The sequence below is a fragment of the Sapajus apella genome, unplaced genomic scaffold, assembly GCF_009761245.1.
Source record: "Sapajus apella isolate SASKATOON/1434 unplaced genomic scaffold, GSC_monkey_1.0 scaffold51, whole genome shotgun sequence".
In the NCBI taxonomy this organism is placed as follows: Eukaryota; Metazoa; Chordata; class Mammalia; order Primates; family Cebidae; genus Sapajus; species Sapajus apella.
In genome coordinates, this window is record NW_022436991.1 from 2,786,420 (window position 1) to 2,804,181 (window position 17,762).

At 46.7% G+C, this 17,762-nt stretch overlaps 2 protein-coding genes across 5 annotated transcripts in view; both read right to left on the reverse strand.

Moving 5' to 3' along the window:
• SNX29 (sorting nexin 29) overlaps nucleotides 1-445 on the reverse strand; it is a 588,630-nt gene extending 588,185 nt beyond the window's left edge. The window contains exon 1 of the mRNA XM_032243340.1: nucleotides 351-445. Coding sequence (XP_032099231.1) covers nucleotides 351-357 — 7 coding nt within the window. The 5' untranslated portion in view covers nucleotides 358-445. The remainder of the gene's footprint in view (nucleotides 1-350) is intronic.
• An 11,443-nt stretch (nucleotides 446-11,888) lies between these two features.
• The window catches only part of TNFRSF17 (TNF receptor superfamily member 17), a 140,563-nt gene continuing 134,689 nt past the window's right edge, over nucleotides 11,889-17,762 (reverse strand). For 2 of the 4 annotated variants that reach the window (XM_032242739.1, XM_032242738.1), the window contains 4 exons: nucleotides 14,436-14,553; nucleotides 13,592-13,738; nucleotides 13,364-13,402; nucleotides 11,889-12,387 (listed from right to left, as the gene is read on the reverse strand). In XM_032242739.1, the coding sequence (XP_032098630.1) occupies nucleotides 12,110-12,387; nucleotides 13,364-13,402; nucleotides 13,592-13,738; nucleotides 14,436-14,553 (582 nt within the window). In that variant the 3' untranslated portion in view covers nucleotides 11,889-12,109. Of the gene's footprint in view, nucleotides 12,388-13,363; nucleotides 13,403-13,591; nucleotides 13,739-14,435; nucleotides 14,789-17,762 lie in introns of those variants that run through there. The other 2 variants (XM_032242736.1, XM_032242740.1) reach the window with 2 other exon arrangements.

Sequence of the window (17,762 nt, forward strand, 5' to 3'; positions counted from 1 at the left end):
CTAGGAGTTAGGAGAGACTGAGACCCAGGAGGTCGCAGAACTGGGGGTCTGGACACTAGGCAAGGTGGTCGCAGGACTGAGACGACTAGGGACAGGGCTTTAGGAGCTGGTTTTTATGGATGGACCGGAGTCAGGAGACCAGGAGCGCCCGGCCACGGGAGCTCAGAGACCCGCAGGTGAGCAGGGGCCAGCAACCGGGCGTCCCGGGGGACAGGGGTCTGGAAAAGGGAGCGACGGGGAGGGTGTCTGTGAGGGAACCGGGCGCGGGGACTCAGGGGCCGGAGTGTGCAGCTGGAGCGACGGGAGCTGGGGCGGCCGGGGCGGGTGACAGCGGCGGGGCAGCCACTCACCGCTCATGGTGCCGCTCCCTGGGCCGGTGCCTGCGCCGCGCCGCGCCGCCGCCGCTGCAGCCTCTGCGGCCGCCGAGCTCCAGACAGGCCGGGAGACAGGAGCCCCGCCCCGGCCGCCCCGCCCCGGAAGTAGAGCCCGGCCGCCGGCGAGGCCCCGCCCGCCGACCCGGAACGTAAACACCGGCGCAGGTCCAGGTCGTCGTACAGAGGCTGGAGAGCGGTGCTGAGTTGACGCGGGCTGGGGACTCCTGGTCGACCCGAGACCCCGCGAGGAAGTGCCGCTGTCCCCAGGTCCCCTCCCCGGCCCTCCTGAGGTTCCCCCTCCTGTCGGGGCGCCAGATAGAGAAGAAGGCCACGAGTGTTGGGGCGACTTCGTCCCAGAGAGGGATGCGGGAAGCTGGAAGGGAAATAAAAACAGAGTAACTGGCCAAAGTGTGGGCACAGGCGGATGATCAATCCCGGAGGCCCTCTCTCAGGAGGCGGGCTTTGAGCCCAGACCTGGATGATGAGAGGAAACCAGCCCAGGAAGATCCCCAGGGAGGAGGGTGTTCCATAAGGAGGGGCAAGTGCAAGCGCCTTGCCTGGAGGGGTTGACTGCAGCCAGGGGATGAGTGAGAAAATAGGCCTGGCGCAGTCGCTCACGCTTGTAATCCGAACACTGTGGGAGGCCGAGGCGGGTGGATAACCTGAGTTCAAGGGTTCGAGAGGGTGAGTGAGAAAAGGGTGGTGAGAGGGAGGCTCTTGCAGACCAGAGGAGGGAGTTTAGGCTTTTATGGAAGGAAAGGGAGTGGGAGGCCATCATAAGAATGCCAGCAGAGACCAAACGCAGTGTCTCACGTCTGCAGTCCCAGCAGTTGGGGAGGCCGAGGCGGGCAGCGCGCTTGAGGCCAGGAGTTCGAGAGCAGCCTGGGCAACATAGCGAGATGCCGTTCTCTACAAAAATAAAAAGAATTATTCAAGCAGAGGACTGACAGGATCTGAATTAGGTTTTAAGATGTGGCTCCTGAGTGGGCGAAGTGGCTCACGCCTGTAATCCCAGCACTGTGGGAGGCCAAGGGGGGTGAAGTCAGAAGTTCTAGACCAGCCTTGCCAGCATGAAACCCCGTATCTACTAAAAAATACAAAAATTAGCCAGGCATGGTGGCATGCGCCTACAGTCCGAGCTACTCGGGAGGCTGAGACAGGAGAATCGCTTGAACCCGCGAGTTAGAGGTGGCAGTGAGTGGTGATTTCCCCACTCCAGCCTGGGCGTCAGAGTGAGACTGTGTCTAAAAAAAAAAAAAAAAAAAACGGCTCTTCCTGGGATGAGAATTAATTATAATGGGGGCAGGGTGGAGAAAGAGCAGCTGGTTAGGGGGCTGTTGCAAATGTCCAGGCAAGAGATGGTGCCTGGCTACAGTGGTGGCAGTGGACATGGGAAAGGTGATGGATTGAGTATGAACACAAGTGTTACACGTTCACAACATTCTTATGAAGCCCAGGGTGTTGTCCCGTTTTACACATGGGGGAAAAGGGACTGAAGGAGTATGTTCCCAACTTGTTTTGCCTACACCCAAAGTGAAGAAATACATTTTATATCACAACCCTGAAAACATACCCATACATTTAAGAAGATGTTTAGGAAAACAATTCTGTAGGTAATACATTCTCTCCTTTTTTTTTTTTTTTTTTTTAAATGCTGATGGAAATTTACTCAATTGATCCATAATAAGTCTTTGTTGTTTTTTGTTACTTTTATTTTGAACTGGAGTCTCCCTCTGTCGCGCAGGCAGGAGTGCCCCTCTGTCGCCCAGGCAGGAGTGCAATGGAGCGATCTTGGCTTACTGCAACCCTCGCCTCCCGGTTACAGTATATTGATTCTCCTGCCTCAGCCTCCTAAGTAGCTGGGATTACAGGCGTGCCACCACCATGCCCACTAATTTTGGTATTAGTCCCATAATGTGTTTTGCTGGGATTCCAAGCCCTCATTCTTTTTGTAGCTTCACGATAATTTGGCAGGGTGTGGTGGCTCATGCCTGTAAACCCAGCACTTTGAGAGGCCAAAGCGGGTGGATCACTTGAGGTCAGGAGTTCAAGGCCAGCCAGACCAACACGGTGAAACCCCATCTCTACTAAAAATACAAAAAGTATCCAGGTGTGGAGGTGGGTGACTGTTATCCCAAAGTATACTTTGTAAAAATACAAAAAGTATCCAGGTATGGAGGTGGGTGCCTGTAATCCCAGCTAACCAGGGAGGCTGAGGCAGGAGAATTGCTTGGACCAGGGAAGTTGCAGTCAGCCGAGATGGCACCACCGCATTCCAGCCTGTGCAACAAGAGCAAACTCCATCTCAAAAATAAATAAAATCAATAATTTATAAGCGTCTGAACTCTCTTGAGGGATAGATATTCACTCTGTGATTCTCCCCCAGAGTACAGGTCAATAAAATTTGTGTACCTTTTCTCCAGTTAATCTGCCTTTCATGAGTTGATTTTTCAGCAACTTTCAAAGGACTAAGAGGAAGAGGAAGTTTTTCCCCTGGCCCCAACAGTGGAAAGAACCAAAGCCCAGCTATGGAGGCATAGCTAAGCATATCATGGCTGTAAACCAAAAATGAAATTCTAAGCCCCCCAGAGCCCTCCTCTTGGCCAAAGGCATTCCAAAGGCAACTGGAAAAACTAGTTCAGGCCATGACTGGAAATGGGAGCCGAACATGCCTCACAATAAATTCCTCCCTTTGGAATTACTAATAGAATAGACTTTTTAAAAAAAATACTTTTTTTATTTTTTGAGACGGAGTTTGGCTCTTGTTGCCCAGGCTGGAGTGCAATGGCACGATCTCAGCTCAACACAACTTGTGCTTCCCAGGTTCCAGTGATTCACCTGCCTCAGCCACCCAAGTAGCTGAGATTAAAGGCACCTACCACCACGCCTAGCTAATCTTGTATTTTTAGTAGAGACAGGATTTCTCCATGTTGGTCAGGCTGGTTTCAAACCCCTGACCTCAGGTGATCCGCCTGCCTTGGCCTCCCAAAGTGCTGGGATTACAGGCATGAGTCACAGCGCTTGGTTGTTTTTTTTTTTTGAGACGGTGCCTCGCTCTGCCACCCAGGCTGGAGTACAGTGGCATGATCTTGACTCACTGCAACATCCGCCTCCCAACTTCAAGCGATTGTCCTGTCTCAGCCTCCTGAGTAACTGGGATTACAGGCCTCCACCAGCACGCCCAGCTAATTTTTGGTATATTTAGTAGAGACAGGGTTTCACCATGTTGGCAAAGCTGGTCTTGAACTCCTTACCTCAGGTGATCCACCCACCTCAGCCTCCCAAAGTTCTAGGATTACAGGCATGAGCCATTGCACCCAGCTTTTTTTTTTTGCTTTTTTTTTTTTTTTTTTTTTTTTGAGACGGAGTTTCACTCATGTTACCCAGGCTGGAGTGCAATGGCGCGATCTCGGCTCACCGCAACCTCCGCCTCCTGAGTTCAGGCAATTCTCCTGCCTCAGCCTCCTGAGTCGCTGGGATTACAGGCACGCACCACCATGCCCAGCTAATTTTTTGTATTTTTAGTAGAGACGGGGTTTCACCGTGTTGACCAGGATGGTCTCGATCTCTTGACCTCGTGATCCACCCGCCTCGGCCTCCCAAAGTGCTGGGATTACAGGCTTGAGCCACCGCGCCCGGCCTGTTTTTTTTTTTTTTAAGACACAGTTTCACTCTGTTGCCCAGGCTGGAGTGCAGTGGCAACATCTCAGCTCACTGCAACCTCCACCTCCCAGGTTCAAGTGATTCTTGTGCCTCAGACTCTGAAGTAGCTGGGATTACAAGAGCTTGCTACAATGCCTGGCTAATTAGTATTTTTTAGTAGCGATGGGGTTTCACCATAGTGACCAGGCTGGTCTCAAACTCCTGACCTCAAATAACCTGCCTGCCTCAGCCTCCCAAAGTGCTGGGATTACCAGCATGAGCCACTGCACCCTGCCAGAACAAACTCCTTAAGTCTGGTAGGAAACATTTACAATCTATTTTCTGAAGCCTGCCACCTGGAGGCTTCATCTGCATGACAAAACCATGGTCTCCACAACCCCTTACCTTAACCAACATTGCTTTCTATTGATTCTAAATCTTTAGACAATAACTTAACCCTTTCAACCAAAATCTTTTTGAATCTAGGCCAGGCCCAGTGACTCCCGCCTGTAATCCCAGCACTTTGAGTGCAGATGGCTTGAGGTCAGGAGTTTGAGACCAGCCTGGCCAACACTGCAAAAACCCATGTCTACTAAAAATACAGATATTAGCTGGGCGTGGTGGTGCACACTTACAATCCCAGCTACTTGAGGGGCTAAGGCAGGAGGATTGCTTGAAGCTGGGCTGCAGAGGTTGCAGTGAGCCAAGATCATGCCACTGCAATCCAGCCTGGGTGACAGAGCAAGACTCTGTCTAAAACAATAAAAAAGAAAATATTTGAATCTACCTGTGACTAGGAATCAACTCTACCACCAACCCCCTCCCCATACGTACTCCGACCAAACCAACGTACATCTTACATGTACTGACTGATGCATTATGTCTTTTTTTTTTGAGACTGAGTTTTGCTCTTGTTGCCCAGGCTGGAGTGCAATGACGTGATCTTGGCTCACTGCAACCTCTGCCTCCCGGGTTCAAGTGATTCTCCTGCCTCAGCCTCCTGAGTAGCTGAGATTACAGGCATGCGCCACCATGCCTGGCTAGTTTTGTATATTTAGTAGAGACAGGCTTTCTCCACTTTGGCCGAGCTGGTCTTGAACTCCCGACCTCAGGTGTACTCTATTGCACTCCAGCCTGGGCACTGGAGTGAGACCCCATCTCAAAACAAACAAAGTAACAAAATGCTGATTTTAAAGACTGGAAGGCCAGCGAGGTGGCTCACACCTGTAATCCCAGCACTTTGGGAGGCCAGGGTGGTGGATCACCTGAGATCAAGAGTCCGAGACCAGCCTGACTAACAAAGTGAAACCCCGTCTCTACTAAAGATACAAAAATTAGCCGGGTGTCGTGGTGTGCAACTGTAATCCTAGCTACTCGGGAGGCTGAGACAGGAGAATTGCTTGAACCCAAGAAGCGGAGGTTGCAGTGAGCTGAGATCACACCACTGCACTCCAACCTGAGCCACAGAATGAGACTTCATCTCAGAAAATAAAAATAAATAAAGACTGAAAACGTGGGACAATGCCAGTCATCATACATTAAGTGAGAAAAATGCCATGCATAATAGTCTGTATGCCGTAATTACACTTGTGCCAAAATACAGCCATGTGTAGGGACTATGAAAAAATCTAAAAATGGGAATACTTGTGTGTTTGGTTCGTGAGGTTTTCCCCATTTTCTTTTCTTTTTCTTTCTTTTTTTGAGACAGAGTTTTGTTCTAGTTGCCCAGGCTGGAATGCAATGGTGCACTCTCACCCCAAACCTCTGCTTCCTGGGTTCAGCCAATTCTCCTGCCTCAGCCTCCCAAGTAGCTGGGATTACAGGCATGTTCCACCATGCCCAGCTAATTTTGTATTTTTAGTAGAGACAGGGTTTCTTCATGTTGGTCAGGCTGGTCTCGAACTTCTGGCCGGAGATGATCTGCCTGCCTCAGCCTCCCAAGGTGCTGGGATTACAGGTGTGAGCCACCGTGCCCATCCTCCCATTTTCAAAAATACACTTTATTTTTAATAAATTTGTTAATTTGCTACTTCAGTTAAAAAGTTGGCGTGTCTGGTGCCAGGCACAGTGGCTCAGGCGTATAATCCTAGCACTTTGGGAGGCCAAGGCAGGAGGATGCCGTGAGGCCAAGGATTCAAGACCAGCCTGGGCAACATAGCAACACCCCGTCTAAAAGGAAATTTTTAAATTAGCACCATTAGTCCCAGGTACCTACTCAGGAGGCCAAGGTGGGAGGATCATTTGACCCCTGGAGTTTGAGGCTACAGTGGCTATGATTACACCACTGCACTCCAGTCTGGGTGACAGAGCAAGACCCTGTCCCTAAAAATAACGATTTAAAAAAGTTCCAAAACCAAAGTTCCCCATATCTGAAATGTGTACAAAAGCAACAGAGCCCGAAGACCTTGAGAATCTATGATATGGCACCCATAGACAACTTAACAGTGACCAAAATTGACGGATAACAAGAGGGCATCCCATTTTGTATCGCCTATCTGTAAGACCCTAGGACCTTTGCACAACCCCAGGAAGGGACTCCTCCCTAAAGGACTAAGACTGCAGCCCAAAACATGGGGAAGTCAGAAGTGGAATTAAATGGACGTGTAGAGGAAAAATAAAATACATTAAAGACACCTGGGTTTACGCCAGGCGCCGTGGCTCACACCTGTAATCCCAGCACTTCGGGAGGCTGAGGTGGGCAGAGTACAAGGTCAGGAGTTCGAGACCAGCCTGGCCAATATAGTGAAACCCCGTCTCTACTAAAAAGACAAAATTAGCCAGGCGTAGTGGTGCACGCCTGTAGTCCCAGCTACTTGGCAGACTAAGGCAGGAGAATCGCTTGAATACAGTAGGTGGAGTTTGCAGTGAGCCAAGATTGCGCCATTGCACTCCAGCCTGGTGACAAAGGAAGACTCTATCTCGAAATAAAAAGAGGCTGAGGCCTACTGGGCTGCACTCCTAGACAGGTAAGGCATTCTAAGTCACAGGATGAGATAGGAGGTGGGCACAAGATATGCATCATAAAGGCCTTGCTGATAAAACAGCCTGCAGTAAAGAAGCCAGCCAAAACTCACCAAAACCAAGATAACCATGCAAGTGACCTCTGGTTGTCCTTACCGCTACACTTCCACCAGCGCCATGACAGTTTGCAAATGCCATGGCAATGTCAGGAAGTTACCCTATATGGTCTAAAAAGGGGAGGCATGAATAATCCACCCCTTGTTTAGCATATCATCAAGAAATAATTGGCTAGCCATGGTGGTTTACACCTGTAATTCCAGCACTTTGGGAGGCCGAGGCCAGTGAAACACTTGAGGCCAGGAGTTCAAGACCAGCCTGGCCAACATGGTGAAATCCCATCTCTAATAAAAATAGAAAAATTAGCCAGGCGTGGTAGAATGTGCCTGTAATCCCAGGTACTTGGGAGGCTGAGGCAGGAGAATAGCTTGAACCCAGGAGGTGGAGGTTACAGTGAGCCCAGATTGCACCACTGCACTCCAGCCTGGCGACAGAGCGTAGTAACAGCCCTGCGGGCTGCTCTGTCTATGGAGTAACCATTCTTTTATTCCTTTACTTTCTTAGTATACTTGCTTTCACTTTATGGATTCATCCTGAATTCTTTCTTACATGAAATCCAAGAACCCTTTCTTGGGGTCTGGATTTGGACCCCTTTCTGGTAACACCGCTACTATGGATTGAATGTTGTCAATGTGTACTGAGAACTGGGGCCTTTAAGACGTGATTAGGGACAAGCACAGTGGCTCATGCCTGTGATCTGAGGACTTTTGGAGGCTGAGGAGGGTGGATCACCTGAGGTCAGGAGTTGGAGATCAGTCTGGTCAACATGGTAAAACCCCGTCTCTACTAACAATACAAAAATTAGAGGAGCGTGGTGGTACACGCCTGCAATCCAAGCTCCATGGGAGGCTGAGGCAGGAGAATTGCTTGAACCTGGGAGGTGAGGTTGCAGTGAGCCGAGAGCCACTGCACTCCAGTCTGAGCGATAGAGCAAGATTGTGTCTAAAAAAAAGGGTGATTAGGACATGAGAGTACGTCCCTCATGAATGGGAACAAGGCTATTTTAAAAGAAGTTTCACATAGCATTTGGCTAATTTGCTTTTCCACTCTTATGCCACATGAAGGACACAGCATTTGTCTCTATTTACCTTCCCGCCTTCACCTATGTGAGGACCACTAAAAAGGCCCTCATCAGATGCTATCACCTTGATCTCAGGCTTCCCAGCCTCCAGAACTGTGAGAAAATAAATTGCTGTTCTTTATAAATGACCCAGTCTTGGGTATTCTGCTATACCAGCACAGACTTAAAACAGCCACTTACTGGCTATCTTACCTTCCTTTGACTGTGTTTTTGTCATCATCTGTAAACTGGAGATAATAATGTCCATTGGGCCAGGTGCGGTGGCTCATGCCTGTTATCCCAGCACTTTGGGAGTCCGAGGCGGGCAGATGAGGAGGTCAAGAGACCAAGACCATCCTGGCCAACATGGTGAAAGCTTGTCCCTACTAAAAATACAAAAATCAGCTGGGTGTGGTGGCGTGCGCCTGTAATCCCAGTTACTTGGGAGACTGAGGCAGGAGAATCACTTCAACCCGGTAGGTGGAGGCTGAAGTGAGCCACGATCCTGCCTCCGCACTCCTGCCTGGAGATAGAGTAAGACTCCGTCTCAAAAATAAATAAATAATGTCCACTTACCCAGTAGGTTTTTGTTTTTGTTTTTTGACATAGAGTCTTACTCTGTCGCCCAGGCTGGAGTGCACTGGCGCGATCTTGGCTCACTGCAATCTCTGCCTCCCAGGTTCAAGAGATTCTCCTGCCTCAGCCTCCCAGGTAGCTGGGATTACAGGCATGTGCCACCACACCTGGCTTATTTTTGTATTTTTAGTACATACAGGGTTTCACTATGTTGATGAGGCTAGTCTCCAACTCCTGACCTCAGGTGATCCACCTGCCTCAGCCTCCCAAAGTGCTGGGATGACAACTGTGAGCAACCATGCCAGGCCATACCCAGGAATTTTTTGTGTGCTTCAAATGAGTAAGTATAGGCCAGGTGTGGTGGTGGACGCCTATAATCCCAGCTACTTAGGAGGCTGAGGTAGAAGAATCTTGAACCCAAGAGCTGGAAGTTGCAGCAAGCTAAAATCATGCCAGTGCAGTCCAGCCTGGGGGACAAAATGAGATTCCATCTCAAAAAGGTAAAGTAAAAATAAAAAAAAAAAAGGAGTTAGTACAGGTGAAGCACTTAGAACAGTCCTTGGCACATTAATAAGACTATATAAGGGTCAGATATGATTATTATAGCACACCCACATTTTGGGCTGAAAACAGTATCTCATGCACCATTATCACACTTTGCAATTACACATTTATTTATGTAATTATAGTAATGCCTGATGCTTTCATTAAGCTGGATGTTCACAGGCCAAGAACCACCTGGGCACTGCAAACTGACTTCGTCTGGTTGATTCTAGGCTTCTCCTATTTGCAGAAGTGCATAGGATAAATTAGCTTCCCTTTAACAATAAAAAGAAAGGAGGCTGGGCGCGGTGGCTCAAGCCTGTAATCCCAGCACTTTGGGAGGCCGAGGCGGGTGGATCACGAGGTCAAGAGATCGAGACCATCCTGGTCAACACGGTGAAACCCCGTCTCTACTAAAACTACAAAAAATTAGCTGGGCATGGTGGCGCGTGCCTGTAATCCCAGCTACTCAGGAGGCTGAGGCAGGAGAATTGCCTGAACCCAGGAGGTGGAGGTTGCGGTGAGCCGAGATCGCGCCATTGCACTCCAGCCTGGGTAACAAGAGCTAAAACTCCATCTCAAAAAAATAAATAAATAAAAATAAAAAAATAAAATAAAATAAAATAAAATAAAAAGAAAGGAGATCGGGGGATAGGGGAAAGACAGCATTAGGAGAAATACTTACTGTAGTGACAGGGTGATGGATGCAGCAAACCACCATGGCATGTGTATATTTATGTAACAAACCTGCACGTTCTGCACATGTACTCCAGAACTTAAAGTATTAAAAATAAAATAAAGAGAAGAATCTGATCTGTCCTGAAATGTGTATGTATGTGCACAGGAGAAATGCGCCCTAGCCATGGAAATGTGTGACTGGGGCTGGGCATGGCGGCTCATGCCTGTAATCCCAGCACTCTGGGAGGCCAAGGTGGGTGGATCACCTGAGGTCAGGAGTTCCAGACAAGCCTGGTCAACATAGTGAAACCCCGTCTCTACTGAAAATACAAAAATCAACCAGGCATGGTGGCACATCTGTAATCCCAGCTACTTGGGAGGCTGAGGCAGAAGAATCTCTTGAACCCAGGAGGCAAAGGTTGCAGTGGGTTGAGATCACATCACTGCACACTCCAGCCAGGGCAACACAGCAGGACTTCGTCTCAAAAAAAAAAAAAAAACAGTCCGGGTGTGGTGGTACACGCCTGTGATCACATCACTTTGGCAGGCGGAGGTGGGCAGATCATGAGGTCAAGAGATTGAGACCATGCTGGCCAAGATGGTGAAACCCCATCTCTACTAAAAATACGAAAATTTAAAAAAAAAAAATTAGCCGGGCATGGTGGCAAGCGCCTGTAATCCCAGCTACTCAGGAGGCTGAGGTAGGAGAATCGCTTGAACCTGGGAGGCAGAAGTTGCAGTGAGCTGAGATTGTGCCACTGCACTCCAGAGTGAGACTCTGTCTCAAAAGAAAAAAAAAAATGTGTTACTGAGATCTACAGAATGCTGTACTTTTTTTTTTTCTCTTAGTAAGTCAAGAGTTTAGAGGGCTCTAGTGAGAAGATTGTCACGCTAGCACGTTGAAGGTGAAGGGCATCAGCTAGGATGAGCGAGGTTGTTTGCTACCACTGACGGTGTGGAAGGGGTCTGTGTTAAATGCTACGCAGATAACACCATCCGGGACATTAAGAAGCTGATGATTACAGACCAGGCCAGGGCTATAACAAGAACAGCCCTTTCAGGGACAAGACTGTCCTGAATAAGTAGTATACAATTTTTAAGGACCATATATCACTAGGGGACTATAAAATGCAGTAGGAGATGAAACTGGAGCTTTTTTTTTTTTTTTTTTTGAGACAGACTCTAGCTCTGTGGCCCAGGCTGGAGTGCATTGCAAACTCAGCTCACTGCAACCTCCACCTCCCCGGGTTCAAGCGATACTCCTGCCTCAGCCTCCTGAGTAGCTGGGATGACAGGCACCCCCCACTGCTCCCAGCTAATTTTTGTATTTTTAGTGGAGACAGGGTTTCACTGTCTTGGTCAGGCTGGTCTCGAACTCCTGACCTAGTGATCCACCTGCCTTGGCCTCCCAAAGTGCTGGGATTACAAGCATGAGTCACCGCGCCTGGCCCTTTTTTTTTTTTTTTTTTTTTGAGACAGAATCTGGCTCTGTTATCCAGGCTGGAGTGCATTGGTGCCATCTCAGCTCACTGCAACCTCCACCTCCCGGGTTAAAGTGAGTCTCCTGCCTCAGCCTTCAAACAGCTGGCATTACAGGCACCTACCACCATACCCAGCTAATTTTGTATTTTTAGTAGAGATGGGTTTTCACCATGTTGGCCAGGCTGGTCTCGAATTCCTGACCTCAGGTGATCTGCCTACCTTGGCCTCCCAGGGTGCTGGATTACAGGCGTGAGCCACAGCTCCCTGCCAGAACTGGAGCTTTATTATCAACAGATTAGAATTCTTTTTTCCTGTCCCACCTTTCTATCCCACCCTTGCCCCCCACACTGGTATACATGCTTGTTTTATTTTGCTTTGTTTTGTTTTGTTTTTAAGCTTCACTATTAGTCCAGAACATGCTTGTTTTTAAAAACTCATGTTAATAAAAGCTTAGATGTCAGAAAAAAAATGAGTTTAATCATGAAACCAAGGAAGTTTCTACAGTTAAGATCCCAAGAGTAACCAAGAGAAATATATCTAACATAAAGAGTTTCCAGGATAGAGGACAAAAGCTGTATCAGCAACTGAAAAATATAGTCATTCTAAAGAGATCTGACACATCATCTATTCCGACAAAAGATTTTTTAAGTGGCACTGCATGAATGGAAATGGTTAATTACCTAGCAGAAATTGATTTCTCGATCTCTGTAACACTCAATGCAGCTGGCGGGCTATTGCAATAGTCATTCGTTTTTGTGGTGACGAGAATGGTTGCGCCTTCCTCCATGGCTGGGAGTGGAAAGCAATGGTCAGAATCGACCTTTGGTTTGTTCTTGACACAGTCTTCACAGGTACATTCTTCCACCGTGTACTGCAGGCCTCTCGGAAGAATAATTTCATCACCAGTCCTGCTCTTTTCCAGGTCAACATTAGCCACTCCCAGGAGACCTGATCCTGATAACACAAAAACAAAACATTAACCCTAAACGTCAGAGTGTGGTCAAGAGAGTCTTCGTAGTATACATATCGGGACTCAACGAAATGCGAGACAGATTTTTTCATTTTGTAGAGGTGGGGTCTTAGTGTGTTGACAGGCTACATTCAAGCTCCTGGGCTCAAGCAATCCTCCCATGTTTGCCTCCAGAGTAGTTGGGACTACAGCTCCATGCCACCGCACCTAGCTTGAAACAGATCTTTACATTAAAAAAGAATGAGTATGGGCTGGGCACAGTGGCTCACGCCTATAATCTCAGCACTTTGGGAGGCCAAGGTGGGCAGATCACTTGAGGTCAGGAGTTTGAGACCATCCTGGCCAACATGATGAAACCCCGTCTCTACCAAAAAGTACAAAAATTAGTCGGATGTTGTGACACATACCTATAGTCCCAGGTACTCAGGAGGCTGAGATGGGAGAACTGTTTGAACCCAAGAGACGGAGGTTGCAGTGAGTTGAAGTCACATGACTGCACTCCAGCCTGGGCCACAGAGCAAGACTCTATTTCAAAATAAATAAATAGGTGCATATAGAAATAGGGCACTGGCTATACATGTTTGGGAATCCAATCAAGAGCAAAGGTGCTACCTAAGTATTTTTATCTTAAGAGGCACTTAAGTAGAAGATTTACTTTTCTGAGACTTGGTTCTTTATTGCTTAAAAAAGATAATTATTTTTTAGATGATTGCTCAAGTAATCCAAGAGCAACTGGTTATTCATTTCTAACATTTTTCAGTAGCAAAATGTTCACCCAAGCAAATAACACTAAAATTTGTATAAATACATGGACATAGATCTTGACAAGTATGTTTTTCCCGACAGTAGCAGACCTGGTTAGGAGTTTCTGATAATGTGGCATTTAATTGATGTGCTAACATTAGTCAAAGAGACTGATGTTTCCCAAGAAAGCGTTAGTACTTTCAATAGAGTAATTACCAAGGGAAGAATCTTGGGAAGGTTGACTTCGTAGAAAACCTGCCAAGTTGTCAAAATCAGAATGAAGATGTCTCACCTCCACCAAGTTCATTTAATGTAATTATTTTCCAACATACTGGAAAGGGCTGCAACCAAGTGAAATAGTCAACGCTAAAAAAAGAAAAGGAACTGAAACTTACAATAGCCGCCTCCTGGAAATAGATTTCAAAGATTCACCAACAAACCAACCTGTGTTTTTAAATTCGTCCTTTAATGGTTCGGAGCTCATCTTCCTTAGCAAAAACATTAACACAAAAACTGCCAAAGAAATTATCAAGCTGAGTCCCAAACAGGTCCAGAGAATCGCATTCGTTCCTTTCACTGAATTGGTCCCACCTTTATGAAAAGAATGTCAGACAGATAATGAGCTGATAGTGTAATATTCACACACTTTATTATTATTACTTATTTATTTATTTTTGAGACAAAGTCTTGCTCTGTTGCCCAATCTGGAGTGCAGTGGCATGATTTCGGCTCACTGCAACCTCCATCTCCCGGGTTCAAGCAATTCTCGTGCCTCAGCCTCTCAAGTAGCTGAGATTACAGACTTGGGCCACCACGCCTGGCTAATTTTTGTATTTTTAGTAGAGACGGGGTTTCACTATGTTGGCCTGGCTGGTCTCAAACTCCAGACCTCAGGTGATCCACCCATCTCCACCTCCCAAAGTACTGGGATTACAGGCTTGAGCCACCGCACTGGGATGATTTTTGCTATCAAAATAATCAGCGATGAATTATTTCCATTCAATCACCTTAATTAATGAACATAAACTTTTAAATTCTAACTATCACTTAATTAGAAGAGTTGACTTTAAAAAAAAAAATCTATGTTGCTAATAGTGCTATATCATGTACAGTTCAGTCCGAAATAATTACTTTGTTTCCATAAACATTAAAATCATTGCCTTGTTTTCTTTCTCTTTTTGATTCAAAACCTCACCATCATGCCCATTACATTGATTCTCTGAATAAACAGTCCTTATAGACAGAATAGTTCACACCAATGAGTAATCATTCAAGCAATATTACTTACTTGCATTACAATAACGCTGACATGTTAGAGGAGGAGTATTAGAACATCGAAGTTGACAAGGTTTGCAAGCATGCAACAAACTGTCAAAATATTCATTTTGGGAGCACTGCCGAGCCATCTGCAACATGATCACAAAAAGAAAACAAGGGAGCTACAGAAAGAACACCCCAGAAGGACAAGTAATGTCTCTACAAGAATTCCAGGGCAAATGCAGCAACAGCAGCTAGAAAGTCTAGGAGAATAATGAACTTCACCTGCCTCGTGGGTTCTTACGGGGGGCCGTCTGTTTGTGGTGGCTAAGGATTTGAATACCACATCTAACTCAAGCTTCTAAGTTTGAGTCTTGGATGGGGTAAGAGATGGGGTGTAAATATCAGGGCAAGTCACATCTGAAACAGAAACTGCTTATTTATAGAAGAAATTTCTCAGCCAGGTGACAGTTGCAAGATGCAGACAAGCCCACAGCATCAAGCCGAATGTTCGGTAACAGTTTCTGGAACATCTGTTAATGAGCTGTACTGTGTGAGAGGGGCCAGGGAGATAGACAACACAAGGTCTGTGCTGTGCCTCTTCAGATCTTAACATTGAGGCCAGGCACAGGGGCTCACACCTGTAATCCCAGCACTTTGGAGGCCAAGGCAAGAGAGGATTGCTTGAGCCCAGGAGTTCAAGACCACCCTGGGCAACATGGCAAAACCCTATCTCCACAGAAACATTTTAAAAATTAGTCCAGTGTGGCTCACACCTGTAATCCCAGCACATTGGGAGACCAAGGTGGGTGGATCACTTGAGGTCAGGAGTTCGAGACCAGCCTGGTCAACATAGTGAAACACTGTCTCTACTAAAAATACAAAAATTAGCTGGGCGTGGTGGCAGACGCCTGTAATCCCAGCTATTTGGGAGGCTGAGGCCGGGAGAATTGCTTGAACCTGGGAGGTGGAAGTTGCAGTGAGCTGAGATCCCACCTGAGTGACAGCAAGACTCTCTCTCCCAAAAAAAAAAAAAAAAAAAAATTATGCAGGAAAATCAGAGGTGATACACTAAGGAAGACTCACAATGCCACTGACAGAAAAAGGGACATTTGGGGTAAGAGCTCGTGGAAAGAGGGTTGAAGGGAAGATAGGTTTGGGGTATTATAACAACAATACAATAATCTACGTTCTATTGTTGAAAATTTAGAAAACATACATGAGCAGATAAAAAAATATTTAAAAAAAATCCACAGTCCATGGCCAAGCACAGTGAGTAGCTCATGCCTGTAATCCCAGCATTTTGGGAGGCCGATGCAAGCGCATTATGAGATCAGGAGTTTGAGTCCAGCCTGACCAACATAGTGAAACCCCATCTCTACTAAAAATACAAAAATTAGCAGGGCATAGTTGGGCATGCCTGTAATCCCAGTTACTCAGGGGACTGAGACAGGAGAACTGCTTGAACCCGGCAGAGGTTGCAGTGAGCTGAGATCATGCCATTGTACTTCAGCTTGGTGACAGAGCAAAACTCCATCTAAAAAAAAAAAAAAAATCCGTACTCCAATCATCCAGAAATAATCACTGCTAACACCTGTTGTATTCCAGAAGTTGCAAACAGGCCTGTAAATGGAAGTTTTCTTTTTTTGACCAATCCCTGATGTATATCCTTCCAGAAGGAATTCTAGATAGATAGATTTATAAAGTGCCTTTTCCTGTTTACATAAATGGATCACTTGAATTTGCTTTTTTTTTTTTTTTTTTTCAGACGGAGTCTCACTCTGTCGCCAGGCTGGACTGTAGTGGCTCGATCTTGGCTCACTGCAAACTCTGCCTCCCAGATTCAAGCAATTCTCCTGCCTCAGCCTCCTGAGTAGCTAGGATTACATGTGCGCACCACCACTCCCAGCTGATTTTTGTATTTTTAGTAGAGACAGGATTTCACCATGTTGGGTCAGGCTGGTCTTGAGCTCCTGTCATCAGGTGATCCACCTGCCTCAGCCTCTCAAAGTGCTGGGACTGTAGGCATGAGCCACCTTGCCTGGCCAATAACTCTTATTTTAAAAATTCATATTATTGCCGGGCACGGTGGCTCAAGCCTGTAATCCCAGCACTTTGGGAGGCCGAGGCGGGTGGATCACGAGGTCAAGAGATCGAGACCATCCTGGTCAACATGGTGAAACCCCATCTCTACTAAAAAAATACAAAAAAATAGCTGGGCATGGTGGCACGTGCCTGTAATCCCAGCTACTAAGGAGGCTGAGGCAGGAGAATTGCCTGAACCCGGGAGGCGGAGGTTGCGGTGAGCCGAGATCGCGCCATTGCACTCCAGCCTGGGTAACAAGAGTGAAACTCCGTCTCAAAAAAAAAAAAAAAAAAATTTCTATTTTTTAAAAGATTAGCATTCAAACAGTACCAAAGATATTTTCTTTTTCTTTTTTTTTTTTTTTTTTTGGTCAACTCAACATGGATTAGACAAAGATTTTTCAATGAAAAGTAAATCTTTTTCCTACTCTAGATTTCCTATCTCTTGCCAGAGGCAGTAATTATTATCAGTCTCCTTTCTCCCTTTTTTTTTTTTTTTTTTTTTTTTTGAGGCGGTGTCTCGCTCTGTTGCCCAGGCTGGAGTGCAATGGCATGATCTCAGCTCACTGCAACCTCTGCCTCCTGAGTTCAAGCGATTCTCCTGCCTCAGCCTCCCGAGTAGCTGGGATTACAGGCACCCGCCACCACATCTGGCTAAGTTTTTTGTATTTTTAGTAGAGATGGGGTTTCACCATGTTGGCCATGCTGGTCACAAACTCCTGACCGGTGATTTGCTTGCCTCGGCCTCCCAAAGTGCTGGGATTACAGGCGTGAGCCACTGTGCCTGGCCTTTTTTTAATTTTCTCTTTTTTTTTTTTTTAGGCAGAGTGTTGCTCTGTTACCCAGGCTGGAGTGGTGCAGTGGCAGCATCGGGGCTCACTGCAGCCTCCGCCTCCTGGCCTCAAGCAATCCTCCCACCTCAGCCTCCTCAGTAGCTAGGACTATGTGCATGCCACCTTGCCTGGCAAATTTTTGTATTTTTTGTAGAGATGGGATTTCATCATGTTGCCCATGCTGGTCTCGAACTCCTGGGCTCAAGTGATCCTCCTGCCTTGGCCTCCCAAAGTGTTAGGATTATGGGTGTGAGCCTCAGTGCCTGGCCACTGTCATTCTTCTATCTTTCCAAATAGAGCCTTTGTTTATGTCTGACTATTCAGACCCAGCCTATTTTATTTGTATCCACCCCGGAGGCAGATAGAGTATATTATACAATTGTTCATACCTTGCTTTTTTTTTTTTTTTTTTTTTTTTTTTTTTTTTTTTTTTTTTTTTT